Below are 12,326 nucleotides of genomic sequence, written 5' to 3' on the forward strand. Positions count from 1 at the left end.
TCTCCATCCTCCTCTTTTCATCCTTTCACACACATCCTTGGGTCACCTTTACCTGAGGTTCCAAAGCGCGGTCCCGAGCTAAACAGCGCTCCTTCCAGAAAAGGAAGCAGGATCAAAAGCCTACCCTGGGGGGGGTGCTCATTCCTGAGACTATCTGGAAGGATCTAAGCGCACGTGAGCGCTAATCGGAGCCGCGGGGGCCCGAAGACCCCGGGCTGGAAGCCGACTCCTCCCTTAAGTTAAGGACTTTTAAAAACAAATCGCGCTTTGCCCCGGGTGCGTGGGAAAGCTCCCGGGCCCACGCGCGCATCCAGGTTGGGTCTCACAAAGGACCCAGATGGGCCGCGCACGCGTGAGCCCCTAGCAAGGGCTGCAGGACCCCCCCGCCCCCCCCCCCCCCGGCGCGCGAGGGGGCGTGTCCGGGCGTCCGTGCGCGCCCCCGCCCGCCCCAGCAGGGCAGCTCGCGACTCTGCCGGCGGGCTCGCGCCGCTCCAGCCTGGGCGTGGAGAGGGGCGGGCCCGGAGGGGGCGGGGCACGGCGCGAGCCTGGCGCGCGGGCGGGCGGGGCGTGTGCCAATCCGCTGACGTTTAACCGCCCGCCTCCCGCCCCTTCTCCCGCCCGCGTCCTCCTATTGGGCGCTCGCCCTGCCTCCGCCTCCTCCCGGCCGGAACCGATCGGGGCTGGTTTGAGCTGGTGCGTCTCCATGACGACGCCGCCGGCGCTATAAGTAGCGGCGCCGCGGAGCCGTCGGGCTTTGTCAGACCCCTCCGGCCTCCGCCGCCGCCGCCAGCTCCTCTGCCACCAGCTCTCGCGCCACCTCGGGCCGGCGGCTCGGCGCGGCTCCCCCAGCCGGGCGGGAGGCGGCCGAACGGGGGCGGAGGTTGGGGGACCTTCACCTTGAGCGTCTCCATGGGGGCTGCCCGCTCTGTCCATGCCCTTTAAGGTGAGCGCGGCGCGGGGCGCGGGGGGCGGGGGAGCGCGGCTCTGCCTGCCTCCGGGACGGCGACCAACCAGCGGCCCGGGCCGGGCCGGAGCGGCCACGTGTCCCTGGGCCGCCGGGGCCGGCCTCCAGCCGGGGAGGGACGTGGCGGCCTCTGCGCCCCCGCGGGCGAGGGAGGCCTCCGGCGGGGCGGCCGGGCGAGACCACCCGGACGCGGAGGGCGGGGGGGAGGCGGAGGGAGCGGCGGACGCGACCACCGCGCCGCCGGAGGGAGGGCGCCGCTCCGCCTCCCGCCCGGGCCGCCCCGGCGCGATCGCGGGCCCGGCGGCGGCGGCAGGTAACGGGCGCTTCCCTTCGCCGCGCCGGCCCGGAAGGTGGAGGCCCTGGGAGAAGCCGGGCGCCGCCTCTCCCGGCCGGAGGGCCTCCCGGGCACCCCGCCGGGCTTGCAGAGACACACCCGGCCTCCAGGGCCCCCCGCAGCCGGCGGCCTGCCCCGGGGGTGGGGGGCGCGCAGCTGCGGCCGCCCCGCAGCACACCCCCGAGGGGGTTCCCGGCCGGCTTCTGCAACAGGTGCCCTTTTTGCGATCGTAACCTTTGATAAAGATTGCTTTTCCATTTTTGAGGGGGCGGGAGACACCTGCACAGGATGGAAGCTATTCAGGGGAGCACTTCTGAGCCAGAAACTTGTGGGGGGCGGTCCTGGAGCTGGAATGAGCTTAGAAACAGCAACTCCCCTGGCTCGTGTTGGCTAAAGTACTCTCCTAGTGGGTCGGAACTATTCTAATAAGCCTACGATTTAGAAGTAAACATGAATACTTAGACCCCATTAGTCTGGAATTTTAAGCCCAGAGACCTTGAAGACAGCTGTGTCTTTGAGTCTCTGTCTGTGTGTGTGTGTGTCTGTGTGTATGTATGTATGTATGTATGTATGTATGTGTAATCTACTGGCGGCAAATAGTTTTAATATCAGCCCTCCAGTGAGCAAAACTCAAAAGTTGACAGCTTGCTTCTAAAGTCACATTTAACTGTACTTTAAAAATGAAGTGATCTTTTTCTCTCCCTCCCCACTTGCCCCCTCACTACTGTTTAAACAGAATGCAAAGTTTTTCTGAAACGCCAGCCACAATGTGTTAGGTTTCAAATAAAATTTGATTTTGAGACTAAATTTGAGTCTGCTGATCTCAAAATGCAAAAATGGGACAAGGGGGATAAGAGGAGACTTACTGTGATTTCATTGATAAAGGAAACTTGTGAAAGAAAATGAAGGTACCTCTCAGAAGTTGGAGAGGGCATAATTCATATTTAAACCCGTCAGCTCCTTAAACTGTTGCCATTTGGGATAGAGGAATAACTATTGACTATAAAGTACATTATAATTTGTCTGCAAAACAATAATTTTAAATGTCTTAAACAATAGTGCATTTTTTGCCAAATAGAAATGTGTTGGAAGGCAGAGCACTAAAACTACCATATATCTATGTATCCATCCATTTAGTAAGGGTATATGAACTAGCCTCAAAGACTAGAATTAATCATTTTTAAACAATTGATTTCAAATGCCCTGGAAGTTTACTTTAAATTTAAATACCTATTACTCACTTTTGATGGTGGAGCAGAAGCCTTAAGAACATGCTCTAGCAAATAGTATTTTAATTTCTCTTTGTTTTTGGGAAGACTAGAATTAGTAACAGGAAATTGTTTCTTTTTCATATGCTCTGACAGATTCTCAAGATGGTGAAGATCATAGTATTTGTATTTATATTTGTAACTTCTTAACTATTATTATCAGCAGCTGTTAAGGGAGTTACTTCAGTGTATAGTGATCTGAAAAATAGAATTACCAAAATACATGTCTAGCTATGGAAACAGTATTGAAATAAGATTCTTAAAATTAATTTGATTCATACTTATATGAAATTAGAGACAGATGTTTTTGAGTATTAGGGCAATTTGGTACACTTGGCTCATCAAAGAAAATATTTTGCACACAAACCTTTATAAAGGCTTTCATGTACCTGATAGTGAATTATAGCTATCTATTCCCAGGGGTTTTGAAGAACCATCGATATATCACAAATGAGCACTGGGGAAGTAAGGTGACCTATGTTTGAAACTTGGCTCTTTCACTAAAAAAACTACCTGTGTGTGACCTTGAGCAAATTCTCTTCATTTTGTTGTATAAAATGAAGAGGTCAGATGACCCCTACTTTTGAGCCTTCCTTCAAATTGTAATATAAAATTGTTGAACTTCTAGAGAAAGTACTTCTTTAACATTAAAGATGATTAAAAAGCCCTCTTAAATATTTGCAGGTTTTTGTGATTTATTCTATACACAAATTTTTGAATTGTAATTTTTGTATGTTTCTTTATCTAGTGTAACCGCTGCACCGAAGGCACAATCGTAGCCTTAACAGGACTTTTTTTTCCTAAAGAACCACCTTCGGTGTACAGCTGGAAATAGCCTGTCTTTAAATTCCATCTCTTAGTTTTTCCGTGTAAGTAATTAATTTGTTATAACTTATAACAAATTATAACTAATTTTCTGTCATAACTCATTTATGTATTTATTTTAAGGTTTTTTTTGGCATGCCATTTTTGGGTCTTTATTTCCCTGTCTCCCAGTTTGGATATATGCTTTTAAGACAGTTGAAGTGTCTACTTTTCTGCTTTGAAATTCTTTATTCACTTGGTTGTTATTTTAGGCAGCTTGGTGGTGAAGTGGATAGAGTATGGAAAGTCCAACAGAGGAAGACTTGAATTCAAATTTTACCTTAACATTTACTAACTCTGTGATGTTATGAAATTCATCTAACCTCTCTTAGATTAAATTTCTTCAACTTTAAAATGGGAGGGAAATAGCATCTACCTTACAGAGTTATCAGGAATAAATGAGAACATGTGTCTTAAAGATTTTTATTAATGCACTATGTAAAAGCTAGCATATTTGTTATACAATAGATATCATTTCTCTTAAGTCTCCCTGGACCTTTTGTTTAATAATTATTTAGTAAATGTTTATTGTTTCAAATTAAATTTTTAAAGCTTTTGGATCTCCTTCAGACTTACTCAGCTCAATTTTTTTTGCCTTTCCTGTCAATATTATAGTTTGTTGCACTTTAGAGGAACATCAAGAAACCATGAACAACTTTAGCAATGATGAATTTAACTTCAGTTTCCTTGATGAAGGCTTTACTGCTAAGGATATTCTGGACCAGAAAATTAATGAAGTTTCTTCTTCTGTAAGTATTAAAATAAACATACATTTTTCAATAGCTATCTGCCTTGTTAACACAAATACCTAGAGCCTAAAAGGAACCCAGACGGAGCCTAAAGTTCTCTTTGTCATTGAGGCGTAAAGAAACAGCTATTAAAATCTCTTGTAGTCCCTTTCTCCATTCTGGGACCACTAAATGAGGAAAAAAGCAGATCAAGAAAGCCTTGGAGAATGCTATATATAAGAATGACCTTTATTATATTTTTGAGAACTCTTCTAGATTTTTTAAACATTTTACATAAACTCTCTACTAACTTTTTTTCAGGATGATAAAGATGCCTTCTATGTTGCTGACCTTGGTGACATTCTAAAGAAACATCTGAGATGGTACAAAGCTCTTCCTCGAGTAACTCCTTTTTATGCTGTTAAATGTAATGACAGCAAAGCTATAGTGAAGACACTTGCTACTATTGGAGCAGGTTTTGATTGTGCTAGCAAGGTAAGCTTTCTTACTTGCTTTGATTACCATATATGAAGAATGTGTCATATTTAAGCTGTAGGGAAGACTGAAGATCTAACAAATGAAGACTGAAATAGCATAGTATTTTCTGGGTTTTGTTCATTTTATTCTCATGACTAATGGTTTCTATTTCTTGCCCCCCCTCCCCAGACTGAAATACAAATAGTACAGAGTGTTGGGGTGCCTCCAGAGAGGATAATCTATGCAAATCCATGCAAACAAGTGTCACAAATTAAGTATGCGGCCAACAATGGAGTGCAAATGATGACTTTTGATAGTGAAGTAGAGCTAATGAAAGTTGCCAGATCCCATCCAAAGGCAAAGTAAGTAGACAGCTGTATATTCATCCTAATTTACATTTACATTAATATCTGGGTTCAAAATAGGTGCAAAACTGTTTGTACTACTTACCTTTTTCTCCCTCTCAAGTTCTAAATATATATTTTATAAAATAGGGTGTAAACCATCTTAGTTTACTTAAAATTATATGTAACAAGGTGGGATTTTTAAAATGCTGTTTAGGAAAGACTACCCTTCCCCCCCCACTTGAATAATTAGCATTAATGACTTTTTTTTTAATCCTACTAGGCTGGTTTTGAGGATTGCCACTGATGACTCCAAAGCCATCTGTCGGCTAAGTGTTAAATTTGGTGCCACTCTCAAAACTAGTAGGCTACTCCTTGAGCGAGCAAAGGAACTGAATATTGATGTTATTGGAGTCAGGTAAGCTCATCATGTTGGAATTTTATAGGAAGGTGTCAAATTTCCATAGTCATTTTTTTTTTTTTTTTTTTGTTGAAACAACTGAATGATTTTCTCTCCTTAGTTTCCATGTGGGAAGTGGTTGTACCGATCCAGAAACGTATGTCCAAGCAGTTTCTGATGCCCGATGTGTCTTTGACATGGGGGTAAGTAATAGGGCATTTATAGGGGTATTAAAACACCCATGGTAGTCAATAGAATTACTACAATTGTCAAAATAACAGTGCTACTTGTCCTAACTATTGAATGAATTTTTAATATGAATTTTAAAATATAAAGTGGTGACATCTTGAGATTTTGGGGGTTTTTTATGTTAAATTTTTCTGGTTGGCTTACCACATATGAACTACATTGTCTGACAGTTTAGTTTCCTTGACCTATAGGTGGAATTTGGTTTCAACATGTATCTTCTTGATATTGGTGGTGGCTTTCCTGGCTCTGAAGATGCAAAGCTTAAGTTTGAAGAGGTACTTAATTAATTCTTTAGTTTTAAAAACTATGCCTGTCTATTATTAATCATAAATGATCTTAAAAGTTTGTAGAACTTTTTATAATTAGCTTTTAGTATGTATAAATAATTGTATTGAGATTTATATCCAAAATATTTCTTGTACTTTCTGTACAAATCCAATTGGGATTAATTTTTATAGTAATTTATTGATATACCACTGTGAGAGCTCAGAACTTTTAAAAATCGTGGTATCACAAACAGGAGAATGGAATATATGCATGTATATTATGTATTGTAGAGTTTAGTATTTGTGTATTGGTAGTGACCCCTATTCTGACATGTTTATGGACAATCAGTTAACATTCTCCTGATTTTGCCTTTAAATAATTCATGGTTTATTTTCTTACTCAGATCACAAGTGTAATCAATCCAGCATTGGACAAGTATTTTCCTTCTGACTCTGGAGTGAGAATCATAGCTGAACCAGGCAGATACTATGTTGCATCAGCTTTTACACTTGCAGTTAACATCATTGCCAAAAAACTTGTATTAAAGGAACAGACAGGTTCTGATGGTATGTAACAATCTAGTGTGTGCTGGAGTAGATAAATATTTTTTGACTAATACAAAAAAACTCATTGGGATTCTTTTTTCCTCCCTTTTTTTAGATGAAGATGAGGCAAATGACCAAACTTTTATGTACTATGTAAATGATGGAGTATATGGATCATTTAATTGCATCCTGTTTGATCATGCACATGTTAAACCTATTCTACAAAAGGTAAGAATGATTCTTTTTAAGAAACAAAGACAAGTTAAAGATATTGGTGAAGTGTGTGGTATAACTTATTTTCTTGTTTTTTTCCAGAGACCCAAACCAGATGAGAAGTATTACTCTACTAGCATATGGGGACCAACATGTGATGGCCTTGATAGAATTGTTGAACGCTGTGATTTGCCAGAAATGCATGTGGGAGATTGGATGCTATTTGAAAACATGGGTGCTTATACTGTTGCTGCTGCTTCTACTTTCAATGGATTCCAGAGACCTACTATCTATTATGTGATGTCTGGGCCAGCATGGTTAGTTTTAAATAGATTTTATTACTTAATTAGTAGAATGATTGGCAATGTATTTATATAAAATGGGTAAGTAAACACAGATAGCAACTTTCAGGATTTGTATTCATGTAAATTCACAAGTGCTCTTGGAAAGATTTTGTATTAAAGAACTGACATTGACATTGATTGACATTGCTATTGTGTTTGCCACAGTAATCAAAGGGGGGGATTATAAGGCTATATTGCCAAAATACTTACTTTTCTGAGACTTTATGGGTATACCTAGGTGGCCCAGTGAATAGCGTGCTGGGCCTGGAGTCAGGAAGACCTGAGTTCAAATCCAGCCTCAGACACTTCTAGTTTTGTGTGCTCCTGGGCTTAGGTTTGCCTGTTTCCTCATCTGTAAAATGAGCTGGAGAAGGAAATAGGAAACCACTTCAATATCTTTGTCAAGGAAACACTTAACTCAACAAAAAAATGAGACTTATACTGTATGGCTTTTTAATCTGCTACTTCTGTGTCTCTCAGGCAATGCATGCAACAAATCAAGACCCAAGGTTTTCCAGCAGAAGTAGAGGATCAGGATATCAACACTTTGCCATTATCTTGTGCTTGGGAAAGTGGAATGGAACATCACTCAACAACTTGTACTTCAGCTAGTATTAATGTATAGATGCTGTTTGTAGCCATTAATTGCAAGTTTAGCTTGTATTAGAGCATTTTGGGGAACAATTAACTTAATTCCTGCTAGAGTTTTTAAATGTTTTAAGAATAGGGTTGGCACAAATGCAACAATATGGAAGACTTAGAGATGGGGTCACACTTATCTGTGTTCCTATGGAAACTATTTGAATATTTGTTTTATATGGATTTTTATTCACTTTTCAAATATGCTTCTAAAGATTGCCCCTCAACTGCTAAGCAAGCATTTGTAGCTTGTACAATGGCAGAATGGGATTGAGTTTAGTGTTGTGACCTGTTTTAAAATAAAAAAAAAAGTATATTGAAATAATTAGGTATTGGGAAATTCTTATGGTCATTCAAAACTGATTTGCATATAATGCCATTAAGACAAGTAACCATAAATACATAGAGTGAATTCAATTTCTTCAATTGAAGATTTCAGCCAAGTTTTTATCTAGTTGGACAGGTAGGGGGTAGTGGAGGTGAGCTCCCATTGTAATGGCTCTGTCAAGATCCAAGGCATTTCTATTTACTATTTTAAGATCCTGTACTTAAGAAGCAAAAGATGTCAGAATGAGTTCAGTTTGTCTTGCCTTTCTTTACATAATGGCTAGGAAAGAAGGTTCTCAGGTGGAAGGTTAAAGTTAAAAGGACTGCAACATTGAGATGCTTTTTTAAAGTGTTAAGCCTTTTCTGCTGCCAAACAGTCATTACTAATTATAAAGGTCAAAATGACCTAAGCCAATTGACTGTTATTTAATAGCTATTTAATGTCCTTGCACACTTATTTTTGAGGTAATGGGACATCTTTGTTTAGCTATTAAGAGTCAAGAGCAGAAAGATGCTTGGTGACTTATGTCATTGCCTGCTTAGACCTTAAATTATCTCTTCCCCTTCTTCATTCTCCCTATCTTTGCTACTGGGACAAGGTACAGTTGCAAATTGAATTGGGAATGTAAAATGTTTGTCAATAGTGACAACTCATTAATTCTTTTTTTTTGGTGTTTGTAGGTGTTTACCCTTAATTGCATCTTATTTATAGCTCTTCATTTTTAATGGAGAACTAACTCGACTTTCTCTACACAAGAATCTAAAATCAGTTTCCAAAATCTTGACTTGGACCCATAAAGACAAAAACTACTAGCAAAATTAGTCTTTAATGTTGGTGAATTAACCACAATTCATGTAGTACTTTAAGGCTTACAAAAACACTTCCTCACAACTTTGTGAAAGCATGTAAAAAGTAGCATATAGAAAGAAACTGAATTTGTTTCCTTATCTACCAGTCTTCCCTGAAATAATTCCTAAACTCTTGACCCACCACTCTCTGTAGGTCTGCCACTGAGCAGAGTTAATAAGATGTTCATAATGCAAAGCATTGTCCATATATTAGAATCTGAGCAGAATTTAATAGTGTTGTTGAAAGCCTGGTAAGAGAGGAAGCAGAAGATACAATGCAGCCAAGCTATCATTTAGTGCCCCTACAACAGGAATAAATGAAAGTATCAGAACCTAGGTAGGCATATCCATTTTGACTCCTACTCGAGTGTATTAGCACAAATCTTAAATTCAAAGGTACAAATATTGACTGACTTGGAATTTATGCTTCCTAAGTAGGCCATAAACTAATTTAAATTTGGGAAACCTAAGCTATTGGGATCCCATCTGCACAATAATCCAATTGAGGCAACAGTTTAAATGTACTTCTATCTCTTTACGCATTTGCTCCACAGTAAATTCCCACTTGCGGACCTTATCTTGAGGGAGAGGAAACCATTTAAGAAATAAAAGTTTTTTAAAAAAAAAAATCTTATGTCAGTGAAACTCTTTCACTTGATTCAGTGGCTGGATTAGGTCAAAGTCATTGTAAGAGTAATCAAGCTAATTGAGGTAACTGTGGGATATGGTATGCTTCCTGGATGGAAGCTCATTGGCTCAGTGGATAGGAATTAGGAAGGCCCAAGTCCAAATCCAACCTTGAGACACTAACAGCATGACCCTAGTTCCCTGCCTTAGTTTTCTTATTTGTAAAATGATCTGTGACCCAAATCGGGGTCACAAAGAATCAGACTGGACTGAAATGACTGAACAGCATAGTCTGCTTCCTAGGAAGCAGGATGCCAAGACCAGTGTCGGTACCTAAAGAAATGTGTTCTCAGTAAGGCCTCCTCTTTACACTTTACAGCAAAGTAGTATTCACTTTCCCATTCTAAGAACTAGCCAATATTCACATTGGTGGTAGTCATCATTTACCACTAACATGTTCCAAGGTTTCCAACTAGGGGTAGGGATAAGAGAATTACTACTGACTTTCCTCTTCCACTGGTTTGGTTTTGGTTAATTCCATGACATAAGAGTTCAATAGCCTTCAATACTGACTGCTTTTGAAAGAGATGGGGGGAGCAGTGTATGGAAATTCACCCTCACTAGGGAACTTTGAACTTAAATTTGATTCAGTACAGCCAACTGTAAATATCTTCAATATATGCCTAAAAAACATAGGTGGGCTCATTAGAGCTGGGAGGGAACTTAATTAGGAAAAAACTGCAACATAGGATATCCTGAAGGTGGAGTTGCCAAAGGCAACAGTGAGATACAAAGGATCCTGTGGAACTTTTCACATAAATAAACTCATGCATGAAGACAACAAAAAAATGATGGGTTTCCATGACTTTAGACTAAATGGAGAGGAATCCTCCCATTAGTAACCATTGTCTATGTTAGGAATAAAATCTTAGACAATGTAATGTTAATATGGGATCAGGAGCCTTGCTTAATTCATTTGAAAATGAGGTTTTAGTTGAAGTTCTCTCCAGATGTAGATCCTATTCTCTAAAACCATAATAAAGTCTGGATTATTATGTACACATGGATCTATTAACTTACAAGAGCACCTGATTATCCCTCTAGGATACAGCTAGCTCACAAAAGTGTGGGAATCATAAAAAGTTAAAGCTAATTAGTGGCAGACTCTGGACTAGATTTCAGGTTGACAGCTAAAGCACAATGTTCCTTCACCAAGAAACTATGCCATTGATCCTATCTGCTGATCACTCTTATCAGTGCCTACCATTTTGAAGACACATTGGCCAAGGGCTACAGTTTGTGCAAGTGGAAGAAAACCCCTTGTTATATACCCAAATTCCCTTTCTAACAGGCAAATAACATCTAGGAATATTAGCTTGGGAATATTAGCTTCCATTTGTAAAGCACTTCAGAGTTTACAAGACACTTAGCAATAGCTATGTGAAGTAAGTGGCAGAGAATATAATCCCTACAACAGGAAACCTCTGATTCCCAGAAAGATTTATCCAAGGTGTCACATTGAGCTGGGACTCAAATAATGCCAAGTTCTCTTTCCTCCTGTCCATGCTGCTTTCACTTTTGTAGGTATCTTGTACAGATCAAATGAGACAATGTATACTATTCAGATATTTTATCAATAGGGCCTCCTTGCACTTGACAGCAAAGAGAACTTTTTTCCTTACAATATATAATCCCAAACCAGGTAGCTTTCCCTTGTCCAGTTTTAGAACTCAATATTTAAACTGCATGATATTTATTATTGAAGGGAATTTGCAGCTAGTCCAAATATAGATTTCTTCAGGGGTAGGAGAGTCAGTCTTACAGTTGACATCGACTTAAACATCCTGGGGCAGCTAGGTGATGCAATGGATAGAGCACCAGCCCTGAAGTCAGGAGGACCTGAGTTCAAATCCAGTCTCAAGACACTTTAATAATTTGCCTAGCTGTGTGACCTTGGGCAAGTTGCTTAATCCTATTGCCCTAAATAAATTTAAAAAAATCCGACTACATATCCTGGTTCTCTTCCACTAATCCTTCAACAAAGTTGAAGGTACAATTGCCCTCAATAAACTATATCAACATTACTTTGAAATACAAAGAGGGGAAGGTGGGGCAGGGAGAGAAGAAGCAAAAGTCACTGCCTATGGAAATTAGCTCATTAATGAACTTTGAATTCACAAAATAGCCATTGTGACCTCTCTTCCCCCCCTCCCCATTACTCCCTAACAGATGTAGGTGGGCACTAATCAGATTTGGGAGGGATCTTAATTTGGAAAAAGTGGAAAATTGTAAAGCACATTACACATATATTATTAGATTTGTGAAGGAAATAGTGAAAACACAATTTTGGGGTGGGGAATTGTTTTCAGAGCTTGTGGTAATATGCTATATATAAAGACGAATGTTGCAGTCAGTTTGAATCTTGTCTTCCCTGCCTAATGTGACATTGAGCAAATAAAACACTTTTCTGGATTTTAGTGTCCTCATTTGTCCCAGATTAGAAAAGCACAATACTAATGTAAGGGGATCAAAAAATATCACATGACAGTCCACGGAACCCTAGGATCTTTGATTTAGAGTTAGGTACCTCAATGTTACCTATTGTGTTCAAATTTCTCAATTTAAGTACTTTCTCCAAAGTCACTGAAAGTGATAGAGATGGGGTTCTAACAGTGCTCTAGTTAATCATTTCATAAGGGCATATTTGAGGAGGGCACATTGCAAAGTATAAAGTGCAACATTATCATAATGACAAGGTTTTCACAGCTCTTTGGGGCTTGTGGGGTTCCTGTTACCACTTGGCTCAAGAAATTTGCTGCACTGCTACTGAATACCACTAGATGGCAGGACCTACTCAAGTGATTCTTTGATTTCTGGAATCTGAAAA

At 40.6% G+C, this 12,326-nt stretch overlaps 1 protein-coding gene across 3 annotated transcripts; it reads left to right on the plus strand.

Annotated features, from left to right (window-relative positions):
* Positions 1–680: 680 nt before the first annotated feature.
* LOC141504634 (ornithine decarboxylase) lies at positions 681–11,916 on the plus strand. 3 transcript variants are annotated; one of them, XM_074209764.1, is made up of 12 exons: positions 685–943; positions 3,315–3,435; positions 4,046–4,179; positions 4,480–4,653; positions 4,825–4,997; positions 5,263–5,397; positions 5,501–5,582; positions 5,820–5,903; positions 6,299–6,461; positions 6,556–6,668; positions 6,756–6,970; positions 7,478–11,915. In XM_074209764.1, the coding sequence occupies exons 3-12, from the start codon at positions 4,078–4,080 to the stop codon at positions 7,620–7,622; spliced, it is 1,386 nt and encodes a 461-aa protein (XP_074065865.1). In that variant the 5' UTR covers positions 685–943; positions 3,315–3,435; positions 4,046–4,077; the 3' UTR covers positions 7,623–11,915. The 3 variants fall into 3 exon arrangements, with proteins under 3 accessions (XP_074065863.1, XP_074065865.1, XP_074065864.1); XM_074209762.1 differs by having other exon boundaries at positions 681–943; positions 6,556–6,970; positions 7,478–11,916; XM_074209763.1 differs by lacking the exon at positions 685–943 and adding an exon at positions 1,269–1,510 and having other exon boundaries at positions 6,556–6,970; positions 7,478–11,916.
* Positions 11,917–12,326: the final 410 nt, after the last annotated feature.

Source organism: Macrotis lagotis, chromosome 1, assembly GCF_037893015.1.
Source record: "Macrotis lagotis isolate mMagLag1 chromosome 1, bilby.v1.9.chrom.fasta, whole genome shotgun sequence".
Lineage (NCBI taxonomy): Eukaryota > Metazoa > Chordata > Mammalia > Peramelemorphia > Peramelidae > Macrotis > Macrotis lagotis.

Excerpts from the sequence above, each read along its gene's own strand:
- LOC141504634 (XM_074209762.1), top strand. The coding sequence starts at position 4,078 with ATGAACAACTTTAGCAATGATGAATTTAACTTCAGTTTCCTTGATGAA. Across the intron at positions 4,654-4,824 it reads GTTTTGATTGTGCTAGCAAG|ACTGAAATACAAATAGTACA; the intron begins GTAAGCTTTCTT and ends CCCCCTCCCCAG. Across the intron at positions 6,462-6,555 it reads GGAACAGACAGGTTCTGATG|ATGAAGATGAGGCAAATGAC; the intron begins GTATGTAACAAT and ends CCCTTTTTTTAG.